Genomic DNA, 24,073 nt, shown 5'->3' with positions numbered 1-24,073 from the left:
TTCCATTCAATACGTATCGTAACAGTCACCACAGTTTCGACCGGTAAAAGCCAGTTATCGTTACCCATGCGCAAATAAATGAGTGTAGCTTCATTGTTTATTACTCGATCTGTATGTTTTAAGGCTCATTATATTCCTTGATAATGAAGCAATATGTTTTATATTAAACAAAATTTGCGAAATGCTAATATTTACGGAGATTTTTACAAAATAAAAAATAATAATTTTATAAAAAAACTGTTTTTTGTGATTATTTTTTTTCCTATAGGTTTCACGTAAATGTTTGTAGAAAAGGAAATAATCTCCATAATATAAGCTATTATTTGACACCTCGATGATTAAAATCGGTTAAGTGGTTTTCGAGATACACCGCCAAAAAGAATAGGTCCGGCCGCCATCTTTGTGACGTCATTACTATCCCCTCCACCATTTTTCCGCTTTACTACCGCATGTACGGTGATCAGGAGAACTGTCCGAACACATTGATACCGGTTGTGGGTAAGGCCGAGCCGAGTCAATTAAATCGTGTTTCTAGAGGGCTTTTGAGATTTGGCGACCGTACTAATACTCAAACACATTGCCTTACTTCTTCAACAGCCAGGCCTCAAATTTTATATGACACTTATTCATGAATCAGTCTTGACTACTTCCTACATTTCGACGACCAATTTTCGTCCCATTTTTCTCAATATAATGAGTTCCAAAACACCTGTCTCCCATTCAAACATTGTAATGAATATCTCCCACCTTTCGCCGGTAAACGAACTACGTGCAGGAGTCGATCGTCAGCAGCCGAAGAAAGTGCCCGTTACATACCGAGCCAACGGTGAAGCGCGCGTTGAGATCACGGTGCTTGTTTATTCTCCTTACACCAAAAGCCGTAATTTACTCCTAATTGGACAAAGTGGTTACGAGTTTCTCAGTTAAGTGGTTTAACATCTAAACGGTTGAAGGGTTTAGGGAAGCGAAAGTGTTTTGTTATTTATCAGACTCGAAAATAATGTTGAAGTGAAATTTGGACGGTGAATGAGTTGTTACCGATGTTTTCCTTTGGATGGCTTGTTGTATACACGTGGACGTGAAAGCATAGAAAATTAAGGTAAGTTCGAGCATTGTATTGATTTGAAAACATGCTGGGAGATTAGTTACAACCGCTTACAAAACATGCTTTGTTTGTGTTGTGAAAACGACCACAACTAACGTTATCAAATTATTTACTGGACTCACGATGGCATGGTCTTGTTTTCGCTTTATTACAATTGTAAAAATTGGATATTTACTGTATTCATTGTATTTTTTTTGACGACCGGTCTTGCCTAGTGGGTAGACCTTGCCTATGAAGCCGATGGTCCTGGGTTCGAATCTCGGTAAAGGCATTTATTTTTGTGATGAACACAGATATTTGTTCCTGATCCATGGGTGTTTTCTATGTATATAAGTATGTATTTTTCTATATACGTATGTATATCGTCGCCTAGTACCTAGTACAAGCTTTGCTTAATTTGGAGCTAGGTCTATCGGTGTAAGATTGTCCCCGAAATATATGAAAAATAAAAAATATTGCATTGGCGTGTGCAAAAAAGAGTATTGTAAAAGTAGGATGATATATCTGTGTAAAAGTAGGATGTTCTATTAATTTTATTTATATTCATCAATGATTTACTTAATGTAGGTATTAGTCTTTCTTGCTCTCCACTTGTCTCTCTTGACATTTTAAGGTACTTTAGGTACCTCACTCATTAGTAGTACCTAAAGCCCTTACATTACGTACCTACTCTAAAGGTACTCCCAAGTAGCAGTTAATAACTACAAAAGATTGTTTAATACGGACAACATTACATATTACTATGATGTTGGAGAATGTTATCCTGTTTACACAATATTTATAATTTTAATTGTGCAACTAAGAAGGATTAAGCCTTATTAAGTTTACTGTGGGACTCAGTCAATTTGTGTAATAATGTCCTATTATATTTATTTACTTATGGCTAAGTGCAGTCAATAGATTTAATTTGTGACCTATTTCGTACCTTGGAACAGTGACAAACAACATGAAATTCTGAAATGACAATAAAAGTCCTGGTTTCCATACATTGAGTCGAATTTAAGTGTAGTATCTCTTATTTTGCCTGGCTCCTTCCCATTTACTTGGGATCGGGCCTTCTAATCACACGGCCGGTCGATCCTGGGTTGTCTATTCTTCATGTCTTTTCTTATAACTGCCATCCAGGTTGTTCGGGGTCCAGCTGATCCTCGAGCTGCACAGCCGTTGACCTTTTTGATCATATGTTCTAGTGGTAGCGCATCACATGGCCATACAACCTCAGTCGGCTTTTTGCGAGTTTTTTTAATAGGTTTCACTTTGTAACTAGAACAATTTAAGTTTAGCACGGAATACTTTTTTTTGCTATTTGAGTTCAGGGTTGCTCTCATAACAAAAGTTATGAGAGCAACCCTGTCATAGTAATGGGAAAGGTCGCGTATATATATTTTGGACACGTAAAAATAACACCTCGTATAATATCACAGCCATTATCCCCATTATTCGTCTCTAGCAAACAGCAACGATACGTAAACATTAATTTTCCATCAGGTAACTCGACTGATTGGTATTCCATATGTCACTGCCATCATTTAATAGCGTTACGTAATAGATTTTAATCGAAACCTCTTAGCATTCTGGAAGTTAACTAGCAAACTTGGGCACAGAGCATTGATCAATAATATACTTTCTACGAGAATATTTTGTAAATCATTTCTGTTGACGTAATTCAATCATAGAGAAATAAGTAAGTAAGCTTAGAGTATTCACTCCATATAGCTACAACTGCTTTTCTTCAATCACCCGACATCCGATATCGGATCGGACAATGTGTCTACGCTCTAATTCTAGATACGAGTGTAAAATATGATTCGGTGCTTTGCAAGGCCGACATGACATGACGCCTTCTCGCACCATGTACTTATTTCGTACATAGGTCCTCCCACGAATCAAACAATGTAGATATACGAAAGTGTCTTAAACACAAGTGCATTACGTAACAACTTTTTACCGGAACTTCTTATTTATCAGCCGGGTTTTTTATGATCTATATTGAACGAACTTGTAGAAGAAATATATATTACGTGATATATAATTGTTTGCACTTGATTTGATATTGTAGTGGGCCGGTAGGTAAAAGAGACAAAATATAACAGTTACAAAAATAAATAAAATAAACTTAACTTATAAACTTTTCTCTATGTACCATTTTTAATGTATCTCTGTAGAATATGCCATTTGTATATTGACGTATTTTTTTTTTTGCAATAAAAGTTAAATACATTAATAAATGAGTAAAATTGCATTCCCCGATTACTACATAATTCTTTCGAATATAGCTCTGATTTAAAACGAACTTCACTCACAGCAGACATTCTTAGAATCAACTTACATAAGCATGTAGTTCTGATATCTTTATAATATTCTTATCTCTTTAAGACAACCAATTTTTCTAATCTTTAATCGTTTCAGGGGTCTTGACCGTAACCTGTAACGATTTTTTTTAAGTCTACTCATTTTATTTCAAAAGAAAAACTTATTATTTCTACCACGCTTATACCAATTAAAGTTAGCTTTTGACCTTCGTACCAAACCATAGTAAAATAGTTTACTTTTATTTTAATAAATTCACCCGACAAACCGACACCGTTATGTTCAACTCTAATATGTACTAGAAACTTATGTCTATGAAGCATAAGATTGAAAATCGTCAAGATATTTTTTGACAACTGTGCAAAATGCAAAATCGTCACGTCGTGGCTATTAGGGCCGCCGCTTTTGTGACGCTATGACTTTTTAAACGTTATTTACTGTTTAGTATAAGTAGTATAACAGTACAGACTGACATTGACAGACTAACTGGGCTATCGTTGTTAGCCTCTATTACTCTTGTTCCTTTTATGTAACTGAATTACTTATAATATATGTCCTATCCGAGAAGCCGAACCATACCGAACAATTTGCACTAAAAAGATATACTTACCTATATGTATACATCGTGTTTTTATTGAATCCGTTAACTTCGGGGTACTTGACGGCCTGTCTGGCCTAGTAGGTAGTGACACTGCCTATGAAGCCGATGGTCCCGGGCTCCCGGGTTCAAATCCTGGTAAGGGCATTTATTTGTGTGATGAGCATGGATATTTGTTCCTGAGTCGTGGATGTTTTCTATGTATTTAAGTATTTATAAATATGTATATATTATATATATAGTTGTCTAAGTACACAAGCCTTATTGAGCTTAACGTGGGACTTAGTCAATTTGTGTAATAATGTCCTATTATATTTATTTACTTATGGCTAAGTGCAGTCAATAGATTTAATTTGTGACCTATTTCGTACCTTGGAACAGTGACAAACAATATGAAAGTCGCTAGAGACCTTATACTATTGTCAAAGTGACAAACAACATGAAAGTCGCGCGAAAGTGAAATTTTGGATACGAGGGTGGTAATTCCCGACAGCCGCAGGTTAGAGGGAATTAAAGACCGTTTTTCATCACACTTGCGAAGAAAAAACTAAATTTTAAGCGAAATAATTCTTAAATACGGTGACATATCAAAGATTCGTCGCCATTTTGTAATTTCTTGACAGGTTAGGCATCGATGGCACAGACCTATTCGGCCACGATTGAAAATTATGTAAAAGTATTTAAAACGGCTGTTAAATTTATCAAATTATTATTTTTAAACAGTAACATATATATTAAATTATAAACGTCAGTATTTTAAAAGTAAAACTCATTTTTGCTACTAGTTTGTATGAATAAGTGACATAATAAAGAAATTGCTATAACTCCCTAGGGAGTTATGGCTTCTTTTTACAATATATAACTCCCGCGGGAACAATTTAGGCCTTTGTCCTTCAGTACACCTGTATGTATAAGATCTTTTTCGAGCAAGTGTAATGAAAAGACAATAATGCGAGAGTGCGATAGCGCCTTATGAATAAAAACACTTCCAATATGTCGTTTCAATAAGCAAGTCCTTACTTATATATGCCTTTATTATGTACCTATTCGCTATTGAACAGTCTTAAGTACTTATGTATTAGCGACCATGGAGTTTACATGAAACACACACATGACGTCACGTTCTAATTTCCTTTATAGTTCTTACCGATTGATTAAATATACAAGGTGGGCAAATAAGAAGTAGGTATACATTTGGTATTTAAATTTTAACTAAATGAAGTTCAAAGATTATTAAGTATTGTTTTAAAAATATAGTATTCAGTGTTGGCAACTACAAGCGGAACAAAATGTCTGATAATTGTCCACCACTAACAGCAGGCAAATGTGAGCCCTTATCATCGCAATTTTCAGCAAACATTCGCACATTTTCGTCGTTATTTTAGTAAATTTGTGTCAGATGGTCGGTTTTAACAGTATAAATTTCATTAGCTTGTTACCATAGACAAATTTAGATAGCCTCACAGATATAAGTCAGGAGCTGTAAAATTTTGGCAATGGGGTGCCAATCACTGTCACTGTTTCTCGAAATAAATCGAGCATTCAACGTGTTTTAAACAACACAAAATTTTTAAAAATAATTGCTTGCTGCTATATGTAGATATTTGTCAGAAATTATATTCTGTATACAATTGCAAACCCTGATTAATATATTTATTAAAAATATTTAATAAATTGTACACTTAATATAATTAAAATTGAAAAACAATGTCTAACTCTTATTTGCCCACCCTGTAAATTGTGTGTATAAAATGACTCCCTACGGTTTACTTTATTACATTTTTCAAAAAATTTTAGTGCTATTTCATGCATGATATAAAATAATTTTCCATTCTCATGCTTTGAAAGAGGGTCATTGTGTTTCTAAAAAGTGTGCAAAAAGTGATACGTTTCTGCACTAGAGCATTTCACTTTCGAAATACGATTTTATAATTTGTTAACAATAAGCAATTGAAATTTGGTTTTAAATATATTTGTTATACAAATTCCATTATGATATATAACTCCCTATTCCAAAATAACGATACTTTTACCTAAATGGCTAATTGAAAGTACCCTCATGAAATGATATAAAATTATATATAGTCATGTTTTTAAAAATACACATGTATTTTACGTTCCTCTTGGTCGAAATCAAAAGTAGAGTGTTTAACTCGGGTGAAAGGCGTCATTTCATCCTCAGACTATTGCCGCTCTCACTGCATTCGAGCGCCAAACTACCTCGGCAGAAATGAGTACTACTATTACTTTTTATACAGTTATCTATACCTTTGTTCTTGATGCTGTACGTCACGACCACGACTGTAAACATTATATATATATATATGTAGTAACTCTGATTTTGTATACTCGTTTTAATAGCTATTATCAGAGCCCGCGCAACTATGGCACGCATAGTTGTTACATCGGTATGCAATAATTGTGACATTCGGTCCATTGACTAATAACTAATAATTCAATAATAAGGCTTGATAAAATTGCTAAATTAATTCATTCCAATTATTATTGTTGGAAACCATCGCTCATCTGCAATGAGGTTGCCTGTTGTTTAACTCTATATACTTAATTGTTGATTATGTATATGTTTCCCTCGGTACTCATAAGGTGGTCCGTCTACCATGTAGTTCACAGAGCTTTCCTGTTCCTCTTTACCACTGTAGGATTTCAATGCCCCAGCGGCCATTATCCTCTCTTCAATATTCATGCTATATGTAGCTGTGCGCTGTATAAATATGTATATGCGTGTGTATGTGTGTCATGTATGTGTGTTTGTATTTCAGGAGACAACATGAGTTCCTTGATGACAGCGGCGGCGGACGCCATCGCCGGCACCGCCATATCCGCAGGTATGCAGGTAATATGGCACCTCTTTTTACAGTTTTGGGGGCTCATGTACAAATATAATAAATAGTCTTTCCTATTCTTGAATACAACAATGTCCACATTTTTTTAACGATTCCGACATTGGGTTTGCGACGGATATAAGTCATAACCAGAAATTAAGCTTTAGTGACCTTTTAATTTCGGGTACAGAAACGACGTTTTATGTGTGTTTATAACCTGAGACACCGGCCTGGGTATCACCTATTGACTAAAACCTACCTACCGATCATAAGATCGTAACTTCACCTGAACTAGCTTCATCGATCGAGGAAACACTTCATATTAAATTAAACTAGATAAGTTAATGCATTCACTGCCACCGACGCATATATGCGTTCACCGTCATACAAGTTTGTCCCTAGGTCACGCCCCCTGGCAGTGAATGCGTTAACTTGTAAGTCAGTCGTTTATAATTTCTCCTACTCCTCTACTGCTGTCTGTCATTTATACATTCATGAGTACGAGTATAAGAAGCTACATAAAAGTTTTGAAGAAAATTCTATACTGTCTATTATAACAGCATAACAGCACTTGTGCTTTAAAATCGCTATAACGGTACTGTGACTAATGGCTACCAACTTAACAAAATCAAATTGAATACAGTTTCAAACTAGGTGCATTGCTGCCAACTTACAAAATATTCATTTGGTGGCATAGTAGAAACAATTGCTTCATAAGTCAGAAACATTCATGTGACACCCGTAATACATAACAATACCCATAGACTACAAAGACCGCTTAGCGTCGCTTGTTAGTCTCCATAGGCTACTGGGGCCAAAATCGAGAAAAAAACAGTCCAACAATTTAATTTAGCAAAGAACAAGTACCTCATTACTTACGAGAAGGTGTCGCTGACCAGCCAGGCCGGGGCGGGCCGGGCGCGTAAGAATGGCTGTATACTTTTGGTTTGTTTACCTATATGGTTCTACACTAGATTAAATTATTATTTTTGTTGACTCGTAGGAAAAGTATTGTATGCAAAGTTGTATTGTTAACGTAACAACTGTTGCATAAAATACTATAAAAAGCCCCCTATTAGGACCAATTTAGACCCCTATTTGGACCAAGACTATTATAAATCATGATTATATGAAGTATTAATTCACTTATTCAACCTACACATTTTTAGGGTTCCGTAGCCAAATGGCAAAAAACGGAACCCTTATAGATTCGTCATGTCCGTCTGTCTGTCCGATTCTGTCACAGCCACTTTTTTCCGAAACTATAAAAGCTATACTGTTCAAACTTGGTAAGTAGATGTATTCTATGAACCGCATTATGATGTTTACACAAAAATAGAAAAAAAACAATAAATTTTGGGGGTTCCCCATACTTAGAACTGAAACTCAAAAAATCTTTTTTCATCAAACCCATACGTGTGGGGTATCTATGGATAGGTCTTTAAAAATGATATTGAGGTTTCTAATATCATTTTTTTCTAAACTGAAAAGTTTGCGCGAGAGACACTTCCAAAGTGGTAAAAAGTGTGTCCCCCCCCGTAACTTCTAAAATAACAGAATGAAAAATCTAAAAAATATATATGATATACATTGCCATGCAAACTTCCACCGAAAATTGGTTCGAACGAGATCTAGTAAGTAGTTTTTTTTTTATACGTCATAAAAATTAAAAAAAAAATTTTTTTTCATCAAACCCATACGTGTGGGGTATCTATGGATAGGTCTTCAAAAATGATATTTAGGTTTCTAATATCATTTTTTTCTAAACTGAATAGTTTGCGCGAGAGACACTTCCAAAGTGAAAAAATGTGTGTCCCCCCCCCCCCTTGAACTTCTAAAATAACAGAATGAAAAATCTAAAAAAAATATATGATATACATTACCATGCAAACTTCCACCGAAAATTGGTTTGAACGAGATCTAGTGAGTAGTTTTTTTTAATACGTCAATAAATTTAAAAAAAAAAATTTTTCATCAAACCCATTTGTGTGGGGTATCTATGGATAGGTCTTCAAAAATGATATTTAGGTTACTAACATAATTTTTTTCTAAACTGAATAGTTTGCGCGAGAGACAGTTCCAAAGTGGTAAAATGTGTGTTCAAAGTGGTAAAATGTTGAACAAGATCTAGCAAGTAGATTTTTTTTTAATACGTCTTAAATGGTACGGAACCCTTCATGCGCGAGTCCGACTCGCACTTGGCCGCTTTTTTTGGTGTGTAATGTATATTACAGTTGGAAGACATCGTAGCATAACATGAAGCATAAAGTATAATAATAATATTATTATTATACTTTTCCCCGCGAACTTTACAAAAATATAAATAAGCGAAACAGTTAGGAACTACCATAAGAGGAGATCAATAACTTGTACAAAAATTACAGATGGCATGGTTCGTTCCAATGTTGGTGGCGACCATAGCGTACTTCCAGTACGAGCAGACCGATCCGGAGGGAAGGCCCGCAGACATCGAGGAGTCTCGTATGCTGGCGGAGTACGACTTTATCATAGTGGGCGCCGGTTCTGCTGGTGAGTCGATTCAGGATCATCCTGTTAGTGGCAACTATAGCGTTCTTCCAGTATGACCCGACCGACCCGGAGGGAGGCCCGTAGACATCGAGGAGTCCCACATGCTCGCCGAGTACAACTTTATCATAGAGGGCGCCGATTCTCCTGGTCAGTCGTCATATCTCTGTTCTATAACTCGTCAAAAGCTGGACTCCAGACTATCCAGGATCGTCCCGTTGGTGGCGACTATAGCGTACTTCCAGTATGACCAGACCGACCCGGCGGGAAGGCCTGTAGACATCGAGAAGTCTGGCATGCTGGCGGAGTACAACTTTATCATAGTAGGCGCCGGTTCTGCTGGTCAGTCGTCATATCTCTGTTCTATAACTCGTCAAAAGCCAGATTCCAGACTATACAGGATTGTCCCGTTGGTGGCGACTATAGCGTACTTCCAGTACGACCAGACTGACCCGGATGGAAGGCCTGCAAATATCAAGGAGTCTCGCATGCTGGCTGAGTACTTTATCATAGTGGTCGCCGGTTCTGCTGGTCAATCGTCAGGTCGCTATTATATAACTCATTATATAATTCGATTCCTAAATTCCATTGACCTTCAAGATCTTTTTTTTTGTATTTTGTTTCGAAACCATACTTAAATTTATTTATGAAGTAATTTAAGAACGAATATGAGAAGTAACAAAGTTTCTACATTTCATTTCCTATTCTAAACGAGTGCCTCATGTTTAGAACAAATGATAAACATTCAAAAATTAATATTTCAGGAGCCGTATTGGCGAACAGACTATCAGAAGTGGGCTACTGGAAGGTTCTACTCCTAGAAGCCGGAGGTCATGAAACGGAGATATCCGACGTTCCTCTGCTGGCCGGATATCTGCAACACAGCCAGCTGGACTGGGCCTACAAGACGGAGCCTCATAATGGATTTTGTTTAGGTTATTACATGAATCTATGAAAATATACGGTTCAAATCCTGAATGTTTTTGGAGAAAGAAACCAGATCGTTTAATCCCAACACGACCTAGTTTAGACCATAAATAAAAAAAGTACATATTTCAACTGGATTAGCGAAACAACTAAATAAATAATTTTAAAAGAGACCAATTTAATAATTTAGACACCTCTCGACTTGTATCTAAATAGTACTAAAGAGCCTCTTTTTTACTTGCAGCAATGAAAGACGGCAGGTGCAACTGGCCTCGTGGAAAAGTTCTTGGTGGCAGTTCCGTTTTGAACTATATGCTTTACTTACGTGGAAATAAGAAAGACTACGATATATGGGAATCTTTGGGCAACAAGGGATGGGGCTACAACGATGTTCTTCACTACTTTAAGAAATCAGAAGACAACCAGAATCCATACTTGGCACAAACACCTTATCACAGCACAGGTGGATATTTAACCGTGGCTGAAGCTCCTTACAGAACACCTTTGGCTACTAGTTTCATCGACGCCGGAGTAGAGTTGGGATATATGAACAGAGATATCAACGGTGAAAAACAAACGGGTTTCATGGTCGCTCAGGGCACAACTCGACGTGGCAGTAGGTGTTCTACGTCCAAAGCGTTTTTAAGGCCTGCCAAAAATCGCCCGAATCTCCACATATCTATAAACTCATTTGTGACAAAAGTGTTAATAGACCCCCGAACTAAAATTGCGTTTGGTATCGAATTCGTTAAGAACAAAATGATTCACCGGATTCGAGCCCGTAAGGAAGTAATACTATCCGCAGGTTCCATAAATTCACCTCAATTACTAATGTTATCCGGTATAGGCCCATCTGAAGAATTGACGAAACACCGAATACCGGTAATACAAGATTTGAAGGTCGGACAGAACTTGCAAGACCACGTTGCGCTTGGAGGACTTACCTTTATGATCAACAGAGACGTAGCTATAGTTGAAAACCGTTTGCAATCGGTGAGTACCATGATGGAATATGCTGTTTTAGGAACTGGGCCGCTGACTATTTTGGGAGGAGTTGAGGGATTAGCTTTTGTAAATACCAAGTATGCGAACGCAACGGATGATTTCCCTGATATAGAATTTCATTTTGTGAGCGGCGCAACTAGTTCAGATGGGGGTGCCCAGTTAAGGAAGATTCAAGGATTAACTGAAAATTTTTACAATGCTGTTTTTAGACCGATCAACAATATGGACGTTTGGTCAATTATGCCCATGTTGCTACGGCCTAAGAGCAAGGGCTACATTCAACTGCGGAGCGCAAACCCGTACGACTATCCTTATATTTACCCGAATTATTTTTCGGATAAAGACGAAGAGGACATTAAAACCCTAGTCGAAGGCGTGAAGATTGCAGTAGCTCTGTCTAGGACCAAAGCATTTCAACGTTTCGGATCCGTTTTAAATCCGAACGTTTTCCCTGCTTGCAGGGCAGTACCACGGTACAGTGACAAGTATTGGGAGTGCATGATCAGGCAGTTCACAGCGACGGTGTATCATCCGGTAGGAACTGCTAAAATGGGGCCTTTCTGGGACTCGGAAGCCGTGGTGGATGATGAACTCCGAGTGTATGGAGTGAAGGGTTTACGCGTCATTGACGGCAGTATCATGCCCGTGATGGTGAGCGGCAACACCAACGCTCCCATTATAATGATCGGCGAAAAAGGCAGTGACATGATAAAAGCGTTTTGGCTAAAGCGAAGGATATCGCGATACTATCACTGATACCAATTTGGTACAATTTGCAAACCAATTCTAAATGATCCAGTATTATGTGTTTTTATGTCAATTTTAAATTATGAAGTCATTGTCTAACGCTTTTTTATATTTATTGAATTAAATTTTCTACTGTAAATATTAGATGTAAGTAGTAATACATTATAATTTATAAAATTATACATTTGTTACAATTACAAGTTTTTCAATAAATACAATGACTTGAAAAGTACGGCACAAAAATCAGCATCATTGTTGTTTACTCGCTCATAACCCACAATGGAAGGTTCACAACCTTAGCCGAACACAAAAAATAGGCATAATACGAGCCCCTGATGCAGTAGAGTTCGTCTAGTTATACACAAATATTTTGTTTATTCTAATAAATGTTACACATGTAGATCAAACGACCTGGTAATGAAAACCATAATATACGAGTGTAGTAGTAATTTACGTAATTAGTTAATGAACTTAAAAAAAGTTGTCCAAATCATATTGTCTTCTCCTACAGCACATCAGCTTGAATAGGCTCGAAGCAAAATTGTCAGTACATTGACAGAGCCGTGTTGATTTCCTTGTCAATAGCCGTTTCTACATGTTATAGTTATATTCCTACCCGAAAAAGTTGTTATTTTTTCTTTCAGTACAAATAGTTTTTTGTATTTGGTTTTAGTTATTGTAAAATATTACCATATAAAATTAGTATTAAAACATTTTGTGTACAAACGGGAGAACCTCAAAAAATGGTCTAACTAGACGATAACATATGCATTGGGGCTTATTATATACTTGGAACTATTTCATATGGAGACGTGTCGTTGTTTTGCATAGATGATAGCACCGTTAACAATTTCATAACCTGAAGACATAATTACGCAAAAGCGTCCGATACAATAAAAAGCCGAAATCACGTACAAACTTTTTTCGTCGATTGTTAGCTGGAGCTAAGGTAAGTTATTAGAAAATAAATCGTGTTTAACCGATTTATGATTCTAAGATGACTTTCTTTTAATCAAACATATAATATTTAACCGTCGTGAGAGCTGAAAAGCGTCATAAAAGCACACCCAGCCATACTCTATACCTACTGTCTGGTGACTAGTGTCCGACGTTCACGAACGAAATTAGTGCTGTGTACCTGTACATGTAACAATATTAATATTTTTATGTAATTAAAGACTTCAGGATGACCGTCGTGTGCTGTCGATGACTATTACACACCTCGAAATAATGCTCGCAACAATGACGACAAAATTTTACAAGTATAAGAAGCGTAGCACAGTTTTACCTACAATGCGTCAATAAATTAATTGTGAATCGGTGTCTTCTGTCTTTAATATAAAACTAGGATGATATTGTGTACAGGTCTGAATAACGGAGACATCATGAGCGCGATACTCGGCAGGCCTGACTACCTGGCCTGCATGGGCATTGGCACTGCCATGAAGGTTGGTAATAGTCACGTTAAATTTTCGTTTTAGAAATTTATTTTCCATCCTACTTGCTATCATTATCCTGACACGCCCAGGCATTCGTTTTAACCAATGTAAGGTGATCGGCGTCATCGTCGAGCGAAGACATCGCTAGCGCTTTGGCCTAATCTTATACAAACTATCAAAATCACTTTTTGGAAATGGAATGAAATTAAATGAAATTTATTATTAATGACAGAGTTACAGGTCACCACATGGAAAATGACTTTATCTATTTAACCATGACAAATGACAACATTTCAATAAAGTATATTTTCTAGACATCATGCTACGTTCCATTGTTGCTGGCGGCTATAGCCTACTTCAATTTCCACAAGTACGATGTAAAAGATCCAGAAGGTTGCATTCCCGACATCGATGAGTCTAAACTTCTATTCGAATACGACTTCATCATAGTAGGTGCGGGTTCTGCAGGTAAGAAATTGCCTATGTCACCATAGAGATATCACATACATATGCATATATTATGTAACATTTGCGAAATCATGCTTTGAAATCTGAAATCGCAGTTCTGAGAAATTCCTTAGATAAAGTTTTCTATGCAGACCCAAAACTAACGTTCAGACGTTAACTCGTCATCGTCACGTAATTTATTCACGCCCATCACTGTCAATCGAAACCCAATCATAAGGCGATCAGAGCTCTGTCCTAACCTTAATGTTTCAGGTTCCGTGGTGGCAAACAGATTATCAGAAAATGGAAACTGGAAAATTCTTCTACTAGAGGCTGGTGGTGATGAGACTGAAATATCCGATATTCCTCTGTTAGCTGGATACTTACAAAAGAGTGAATTAGACTGGCAATATTCTACAGAGCCTAATGAAAACTGCTGTTTGGGTAAGTTCTGCAATGTATGTCTGAATTATAGAACAACATTCATAAAATACCATAGTGTTGTGTTCCTGCCGGTGAGTAAGGTTTCCAGAGCTCAACGAGGGGGGGGGGGGGGGGTTAAGGATCGGCAACGCGCATGTAACTCCTCTGGAGTTGCAGGCGTACATAGGCTACGGAGTATGCTTCCCATCAGGCGTGCCGTATGCTTGTTTGCCACCGACGTAGTATAAAAAAAGCGGCCAAGTGAGAGTCGGACTCGCCCATGAAGGGTTCCGTACCATTTATGACGTATTAAAAAAAACTAGGTACTTACTAGATCTCGTTCAAACCAATTTTCAGTGGAAGTTTGCATGGTAATGTATATCATATATTTTTTTTAGATTTTTCATTCTGTTATTTTAGAAGTTACGGGGGGGGGGGGGGGGGACACATTTTACCACTTTGGAAGTGTCTCTTGCGCAAACTATTCAGTTTAGAAAAAAAATATATTAGAAACCTCAATATCATTTTTAAAGACCTATCCATAGATACCCCACACGTTGGGGTTTGATGAAAAAAGATTTTTTGAGTTTCAGTTCTAAGTATGGGGAGCCCCCAAAATTTATTGTTTTTTTTTTTCTATTTTTGTGTAAAAATCCTAATGCGGTACATAGAATACATCTACTTACCAAGTTTGAACAGTATAGCTCTTATAGTTTCGGAAAAAAGTGGTTCCGTTTTTTGCCATTTGGCTACGGAACCCTAAAAACATTCATAAAATGTATAAATTAAGTTGAAAATACCCTTATTTTAAAAAGTTCATTCAACTGCTAAAATATTCGTTAATATAATCAGGCGTTACTTTGCGAAAATCCATATTAATGAAAACAAAAAATATTATATTATTATTAAAGCTCTTTATTCCAAACGTTTTACAGTTTCTACCTTCGTTAATTTATACTATCTATATTTAGTCAATCAGTGCTAATCTGTTATACTTACTTGCGTATTTTACATGCAATTAATGTTCCCACCCTCCCATTGCAAAAATAAATACGCAAATAAATATAACAACTTACCACCGAAAATACAAAACTCGACACGTGTTTCGCCTCTCTACGAGGCATCCTCAGGAGATGTTGACGGTTCGAAGTCAAATGCGATGGAAAAATTCGTAATAACGGCGATGACGCAACATTCAACTGTTGGTTAAGAATTAACCCCCTATTGCTGTACCTAATTATTTCTAACTGTTCCAGAACACTCAAACGCAATCCTTTTATCGCAAACATATAAAATATCAAAAGAATGGTTCTCAGATAAAACGTGGCCACTATATACCTATCTATTAAGTGCTTTGCAAAATTAGATTTTTCCGGATGGTTGTGTCTGTATGACGAAACATGCTCTTTCTTTATACCTAGTAGTGAAGTTACGGCCCGTTTGCCGACATACACTTTGTTACATTGTTCACAAGTTAACTTATAAATTCCACACTTTTTCCTATTTTCGATCTTATCTTTCCCATTGCAAAGCTTAAAGTGCAAAGTGTTGTTTGTCCTAAAAGCTACAGGTATTCCTGTTGCTCGTTAGATTTTAAAATTTTGTAAATTGCATCTGACAATTTGCCAACATAAGTTATGCTCGCCAACTTATGCTGCCACGGATGCGTAGAAGAAGCCGGGATAACTCCCCCCCTCTTCTTATTTTGTTTATCTAGAAGAGGCCGGTCATTAACGCCGTTCTGTCAACTGTATAATGCTTAGTTTTTTTTAATATATGTTAGTTTTATAAAGAATTTCGTAATAAATATGTGCCTTGTTACCTGAATTAAAATATAAATTAATTAATAAATAATATTAACAAATACATACACCGCCTGTTATCAACTGTGGTTCATTGAATGCTTAGTTTTTATACGTATCTGATAGTCAAAATATTTACAAATTAAGGGCACAAATAAATACGTTTTATTTTCGTCACATGTAAAAAAAGAAACAAATGTTTGTCTCTTAAATAAATCTATTATTTATTAACTTGCAATGTTATTTACAGCATTAGAAGGCCGTAGATGCCGCTGGCCGCGTGGGAAAGTTCTTGGTGGCAGCTCCGTTTTGAACTACATGCTCTACTTGAGGGGCAACAGGAAAGACTACGACACGTGGCAATCCTTGGGCAATAAGGGATGGGGATACGACGATGTACTATACTACTTTAAAAAATCAGAAGACAACGAAAACCCCTCCTTAGCAGACACTCCTTATCATGGCACAGGGGGATATTTAACTGTATCTGAGGCTCCTTATCACACACCTCTGGTTGAATATTTTGTCGAAGCTGGAAAAGAATTAGGTTATGAGAATAGGGATATAAATGGTGAAAAACATGCCGGGTTTATGATTGCTCAGGGCACGTTGCGAAACGGCAGTCGGTGTTCTACTGCCAAAGCATTTCTAAGGCCAGCTAAAAAGCGTCCGAATCTCCACATATCATTAAACTCATTTGTAACTAAAGTGCTAATAGACCCCAAAACAAAAACCGCATTTGGTGTCGAGTTTGTCAAGAATAATAAGATCAATCGCGTCAGAGCCCGGAAAGAAGTGATATTATCAGCTGGATCAATTAATTCGGCTCAGTTGTTAATGTTATCTGGCATTGGGCCATCTGAAGAATTAACCAAACACCGAATACCGGTAATTCAGAATTTAAAAGTTGGCTATAACTTGCAAGACCACGTAGCTGCAGGAGGTATCGACTTCTTACTGCAGAAAAATGCACATGAAGCAGTTGATGTTGATTGTGGATCGTTAAGTACTTTAATGAATTATGCCGTTAATGGGACAGGACCTTTGAGTATTCTGGGAGGAGTTGAAGGTTTAGCGTTTGTTAACACTAAGTATGCAAACGCGAGTGATGATTTTCCCGATATCGAGTTTCACTTTCAAACTAGAACCACAAGTAGTGATAAAGGAAGAGAGTTTAGAACGATTCAAGGAATTACTGAAGACTTTTTTAATGCAGTGTTTGCACCGGTCACTAAGCCAACGTGGTCCATCATGCCTATGTTGTTGAGACCATATAGCAAAGGTCGCATACAGCTAAAAAGTGCCGACCCCTATGACCCTCCCCTTATATACCCCTATTATTTCTCAGATGAAAACGATATGGATATAAAAACTCTGGTCGAAGGAGTGAAGATCGTATATGCTCTGTCGAAAACGAAAGCTATGCAGTATTTCGAATCAAGATTTAATCCGAACATTTTTCCTGCTTGCAAAAATGTACCACGGTTCAGTGATGCGTTTTGGGAGTGTATGATCCGGCAGTTTACGGCGACAGTGTATCACCCGGTGGGGACCACCAAGATGGGTCCGAACTGGGACCCCGACGCGGTAGTGGACGACGAACTCCGGGTGTACGGGGTGAAGGGGCTGCGCGTCATCGACGGGAGCATCATGCCGCTCATGGTGAGTGGAAACACCAACGCTCCCATCATCATGATAGGCGAGAAGGGAAGTGACATGATCAAGAAGTATTGGTTAAAGGAAGGAAAGTATCGACATTAGTGTAACGTAGGTGTTGTCTTATATAAATTACGTTGATATAATAAATATAGTGCTATGATACCTGTCCACGCTGAATGCTATGTCAAGTATGACGTGGTCAAAGACACTGCAAAATAGGTGAAAACTGACCGTAGTCATACTCAAGATTATGTTGTGCCTCTATTAAAATTAAAACACGCACCAAAGACATATTGTAAGATATCTAACTGTTAACATTTTCAAAAAGATACTTAAATAACTGAATAAAATAAAAAGATTTTGAAGCGGATTTTCTCATAGTATTCTTTAAGGATTGTCTGAAATAAACAATTTTTATTTTTATTTTATTTTATTTATTAACCAGGAAGGATTTAGCGTACTCGAAGGGTAGGGTGACACATGTAAAAAAGCAGTTATAGGATTGTGACACTGCAAATTTTGAAACGTGTCTCGATTAAATCTACAAAGGGCATATAATCGATTATATTCGTGATGATTTATATTTTTTATTATACATACCAGGGACCGGTCTGGTATCCCCTTCAAGGGTTTTTGAAGGAGTATTTCGTAAGGCTATGCTTACCAAACCCATTTCTAAAGTCTGACCAGTAATATATGATCACGCGCCATATTGCGGAATTTCATTGAATTAAATTTTTCATACTAAACTGAACTGTCACCCAATACATAAGAATAACAGCGCCCGCCCTCTTGACAATGATCATATATTTCTGGTCGGGCTTTAACTAAGCCCCTTTCATTTGGCTTTTTAAGCGCTTCAGTACCTGGGTGACCGAGCTTTGCTCGGTTATAACTATTTATTGTAATATGGTGGTGTATAGGTGATAATCTTAACTACATTTTTTTACTAAATTAAACTTGTCTAAAACAATAAAAATTAAAAAATTATATATAAACTTGAACATATAAAAAAAAACAAAAGTTAGTTACCGGGCGAGATTCGAACCCGTAACACTCGTTTAGCAGTCCGCGTCTTAACCCGCTGGATCAGACGGATAGTGGCCGACAACACGAAATTAGCGACCATATTCTGCGTCGAAAGAAAAACGCATGAAAACTCGAAAATACGCGTTTTCCCAAACATAAGACTAATCTAGATCGATTGTTTACCCCCAAAAACCCCCATATACCAAATTTCAGCAAAATCGCTAGAGCCGTTTCCGAGATCCCGGAAATATATATATATAAGAATTGCTCGTTTAAAGGTATAAGATAATACGGGTAAACTGATACCCGTTCCTAAGTGCTGGCCGCTTGAATGGTAATCTATTATAAATTATAACGCTTATGCCATTTTCAACTTTCTCTTCGTGAAAATAGAATCAAATATTGCTTATTTACGTTTAAAGTGAATGACTGGATGTCTAGCGGGTTGACAGCACAGGTGTCATAATTTTTTGAATTAGGAAGTAGGCACCCTTTCATTTTAGCGGTATTTTTGAAAGGAAAGGAAACCCCTTTCTACAGCTAAGTCAAATGAACGGGTAAGCAATCGATGGGGCTATTCGATAACGACTAAGCCATTTAAAGGCTTTTTCTGGGAAGGGGTAGACGGGTCCCTGATACATACCTTCACAATTGGACGCGACTGAAATGATTTGACACGAGAGGAATCGATTCGATGGATCAGTATAGTCAAACTCTATTGCAATTGAGTTCCGTTATGTATAATGAAAATGTATCTGTTTGTATAATATTATATATTCTAGTGATTTCTGTCTATTAAGTATAATGAGATATTATAAGCTACGAAGATATGTATTTATGTCCTATTGGGATTCAAGTTATTTTTATTAAAATAACATTAAAACAATGAAATTATAATTATAATTATTGTAATAATATAATAAATGTAGGAAGTGGATTTGCAAATAAACACCAACTTGAAGTGAATTAACTATATTTTAGAAGAAATAATGTAACAGCACGTCTTTTACTTAATAGCTCCGAACAGATTCTCCAATGGCCGCCGGCCCGCCCCTTAGATTACAAAAGTCTTAAGTTATCATGCTATCTCTTTCATACTCATAGACATGGTCTTCATGCTATCTCATTCACTCACAATACGTCATTCATCCATTCCATTTCACCCAATCCTACATAAATGATAATTGATTAACTGGACGAGGCCGCGATGGACCGTGAAAAATGGAAATTACTTCTGACAGGCCTATGTCTCTGATGAGGGATAACAGGATACCATCATCATCATCATCTTATTATAATAATTTATAATAAACATTAGATTTTAATTTTTTATACTAATAAAATATGGACTAAAATCCGAAATAAAGATTTTCCAATTCAAAAAATCGGCCAAGAGCATGTCGGACCATGCTCAGTGTAGGGTTCCGTAGTCACCATTCTATCACAATAAGCTAAACGGGGACTATTAGTAAATATCATATTCATTACAAGCATAAGGGAGTAAGAAGGTACTAAGAAGAGAGAAGACTTTTTTCAATAACTCAAAAACATAATCACCATAGTTTTCATAGAACGTATAAGTTAAGCTTTTGTTTACGATTTTTTTCTTATTTTTTGGACCCACATAGGGCTTACAATATCGAACGATTTCCAATTCCGGAACTGATTTTCGATATTGGGTTCCAATTCCGGAATTCCGAAACTGGTTCCTGAATTGGGGTTCACCATATTTTCTTTCGATTTTATAATAAAAAAACAACGGAAAATGTGGAATTCTGATACTTTACGTTTATCAAAGGCAGTATTGTTTCAATGGATATTTGAATTACTGAGTAGTGCAGTCTTTACACGGGAACACGTCTTTTATTTGGGGGAACTACGGATGCTAGCAAACCAGTTGATGCTTAATTTTATAGAATAACGAATAAATAAATAAATTTTAAATATAACGGTTGCGTAACCTAGTGGGTAGTAGGCTCTGTTTACGAAGATGAAGGTCCTGGAGCTCCGATCTGGGTAAGGACATATATTGTGTTTATAACGATTATTTGTTCCTGAGTTAAGGTTGTGTTCTATATATAAAAGTATTTAGCTATATATACCTATTACCGTTGGCATTGCCGACTAATGCCCAAAATTCAAGCCTTATTAAGATTAAACCAAATGGGCTAAATGCTTAAAATGATTTTATTAGCGCTTCATTACAGCCGGTTGAGAAAACGAAACCCTGATTGCTTATTATGAAGTGTAAAATAAAAACTCCAATGGCTCATAGACCTAATGCAAAACAAACTCAAACGTTACGATTTTCATGTTTGGTTTTTTCTTTACTAGTTCTTAATTCAGAATATAATATGTACTGCTACAGGATCCGAAATCTTCTCTCAGAATTGTGAATAAAATATCCAAATAATTATAAATTTGAATTCAATAGTTTCGCGTATAGTAGGATTCTGGACAAGTATAACTTTAATGTTTGGCTTTGCTTTATACTTCGTTTTTAGCATTAGAAAAAAGGTTAACAATCCAAACTTGCCGTGACATTTTATTAATAAAAGCATTTTAGAAAATAATTAAGTTTTACTTATGAAAGCTAAGTAATGTAAAATGATCGTATGTGAATTATAATCGTTATATATTGACTTATTTTTAAAGGAGTTATTCAATAAAAAGACATATCAATATCGCTTACATTATTTCTAGTACTAATAATTTTTAAGAAAAAAGTACCGACTTCAATGAGGGAGACCGGTGGAAGAACGATTATTGTTGATTTTAGATTTCATACAATGAAATTAAAAAGACAGCGTCCTACGCCTTATTATGTAGAAAAGGAAGTAACAAGTTTTTTTTTGCCACTGCACCCACCTTGACACATTTCAGATTTGCCCTATGATTGACTGGTAAGATAGGGTAGGGTAATAGGGTATTCGACTGTATTTAAGATAGATTATTTCACACCATGCATGAAATAAAGCACCAGATAATTATTATAAAAACTAAATAGGATAGAAATATAAAAATGTGCCTTGAAAACCTAACTGCTTGGTAAAGAGAACAAATTGCCAAACGTAAATTATACATCATCGGAGAGTTCCGTTCTGTTCATCATCAGCAGTTCCACTTCATCAAATGTAAATACTTGATTTGTTAATGAAAATACTAAGATCACTATAATCTCTAAGGCATATAGCCTTTAACATTTGAGGAGTTCTCTCGAGTCCTCATGGACCCCATCGTCAGAACTCGAACTTGACAAAAATTTGTCTTGAAAATCTAATTTGCTTAACAAACACAGCGAAGAGGACAAATCGCCAAACATGTACTATGCGTCGTTGAAGAGTACCATTCTGATCATCATCAGCAGTTCCACTTCATCAAATGTCACTTTTTTAAATGTAAATGCTTGATTTGTTAAAGAAAATAAAAAAACCACTATATGCATGCCTTTCATATTTGAAGACTTCACTCGATTCCTCATGGACCCCATCGTCAGAACTCGAACTTGACAAAAGTTTGTCTTGAAAATCTAATTTACTTAACAAACACAGCGAAAAGGAGAAATCGCTAAACGTGTACTATGCGTCGTTGAAGAGTTCCATTCTGATCATCATCAGCAGTTCCACTTCATCAAATGTCACTTTTTTAAATGTAAATGCTTGATTTGTTAAGGAAAATACAAAAATCACTATATGCATGCCTTTCATATTTGAAGTGTTCACTCGATTCCTCATGGACCCCATCGTCAGAACTCGAACTTGACAAAAGTTTGTCTTGAAAATCTAATTTACTTAACAAACACAGAGAAGAGGAGAAATCGCTAAACGTGTACTATGCGTCGTTGAAGAGTTCCATTCTGATCATCATCAGCAGTTCCACTTCATCAAATGTCACTTTTTTAAATGTAAATGCTTGATTTGTTACAGAAAATACAAAAATCATTATATGTATGCCTTTCACATTTGAAGAGTTCCCTCGATTCCTCATGGATCCCATCATCAGAACTGAGTTTTGACAAAAACGGGACCAATCTGTATATATATAAATTCAAACAAAAAAATAATTTTCAAAATCGGTTCAGAAATGACGGAGTTATGGAGTAACAAACATTAAGAAAAAAAAAGACAACCGAATTGATAACCTCCTCTTTTGATATCTTGAAGTCGGTTAAAAAACGAAGTCTAGCAAGTAAGTATCAAAAGCAAAAAAAGATTGATGGTTAATGCGGCATGTTAATGCATGCTGCTAGACTTTATATTTTTGTTAGCCAAGCCTAATTTTCATTTCATTTCTTCATTTGCATCCAATCCAATACACTACACAGTATAAATAGTAGGTACATGAAACCCCTAGGGATGTGGCAAAAGTACTTTCGCCATGCACGATTTATTTATGTACGAGTATCCATGCCAGATTGCAGCTTTCTAGCACTAACGATCACGGCGTCGGCGCAAAGCCGCGGACGGACAGACATTCGGACACGGCGAAACTATAAGGGTTCCTAGATGACTACGGAACCCTAAAAAGGATTGGTCTGAGACGTCAAAGGCATGAAATGAAAAAAAAAAAAAAAATCAGGCGGGACGTATTCTTGTTTGCCACCGACGTAGTATAATAAAACTTATGTAATGTAAGGCGCCATTCATTTATTACAGAAGACGAATTAGGAGAGGAGAGGGTCGACCATGTCTTATTTTTTTCTTACAAGAGGGTTAGAGGGAGTTTTGAATCGTAAGGTCACAGTAATGCGGAAAGTTGGGATGACATTTTAAAAAAGCGCGGGCATCTGCGCGAGTTCCATAAATAAAAACTTAAAAAACCGCTGCTGAATTATTCCTCCTCTCCTCATCAGGAACCTATAAAGTAAAATAAGTTATAAATCCAAACTCGAACGTCGTGTAACGTTGCGTTGTCGTGCCGTGAGATGATACGACGTCGTGCTCCGGCACAATATGATGTCGTCTCACAGCACAATACGACGTCGTGTCACGTAGCGGCTTCGCGTGGTGGGACGATACGACGTCGTGTCGTTGGATAATACGGCGTTGTGTCTCGTTACCGTGTCTTGGAAACACCGACAACGAGGGCTTCGAAATCTTTAACCCTAGTATAGTCAAGTTAAGAAAAAGTATGGAAGTAAGTCGTGTAGTCGTGCTTTTTTTGGATTTGTTAGATGGCGCAACTAGATTGATTCCCCCGAGTTGCACCGTTTC

General features: G+C 36.7%; 3 protein-coding genes across 9 annotated transcripts in view; 2 read left to right on the top strand and 1 right to left on the bottom strand.

Moving 5' to 3' along the window:
• Positions 1 to 24,073, bottom strand: part of LOC133529207 (flotillin-2) — a 405,995-nt gene that overhangs the window by 82,110 nt on the left and 299,812 nt on the right. The gene's annotated exons all lie outside the window — the stretch shown is intronic.
• LOC133529195 (glucose dehydrogenase [FAD, quinone]-like) lies at positions 571 to 12,304 on the top strand. 5 transcript variants are annotated; one of them, XM_061866856.1, is made up of 5 exons: positions 571 to 1,099; positions 6,794 to 6,859; positions 9,241 to 9,385; positions 10,147 to 10,317; positions 10,554 to 12,304. In XM_061866856.1, exons 3-5 carry the CDS (start codon positions 9,241 to 9,243, stop codon positions 12,068 to 12,070), a joined length of 1,833 nt encoding a protein of 610 aa, XP_061722840.1. In that variant the 5' UTR covers positions 571 to 1,099; positions 6,794 to 6,859; the 3' UTR covers positions 12,071 to 12,304. The 5 variants fall into 5 exon arrangements, with proteins under 5 accessions (XP_061722840.1, XP_061722837.1, XP_061722838.1 ...); XM_061866853.1 differs by having other exon boundaries at positions 6,794 to 6,867; XM_061866854.1 differs by lacking the exon at positions 571 to 1,099 and adding an exon at positions 6,345 to 6,549 and having other exon boundaries at positions 6,794 to 6,867.
• Positions 12,980 to 18,254, top strand: LOC133529200 (glucose dehydrogenase [FAD, quinone]-like). Of its 2 annotated transcripts, XM_061866861.1 has the most exons (5): positions 12,980 to 13,010; positions 13,427 to 13,509; positions 13,815 to 13,968; positions 14,221 to 14,391; positions 16,423 to 18,254. In XM_061866861.1, the coding sequence occupies exons 2-5, from the start codon at positions 13,447 to 13,449 to the stop codon at positions 17,931 to 17,933; spliced, it is 1,899 nt and encodes a 632-aa protein (XP_061722845.1). In that variant the 5' UTR covers positions 12,980 to 13,010; positions 13,427 to 13,446; the 3' UTR covers positions 17,934 to 18,254. The 2 variants fall into 2 exon arrangements, with proteins under 2 accessions (XP_061722845.1, XP_061722844.1); XM_061866860.1 differs by lacking the exon at positions 12,980 to 13,010 and having other exon boundaries at positions 13,088 to 13,509.

This window comes from Cydia pomonella, chromosome 20 (genome assembly GCF_033807575.1).
Source record: "Cydia pomonella isolate Wapato2018A chromosome 20, ilCydPomo1, whole genome shotgun sequence".
Taxonomy (NCBI): Eukaryota; Metazoa; Arthropoda; class Insecta; order Lepidoptera; family Tortricidae; genus Cydia; species Cydia pomonella.
Note: the sequence above shows the minus strand (reverse complement) of the source record. Positions and strands in the feature narration are given on the sequence as shown.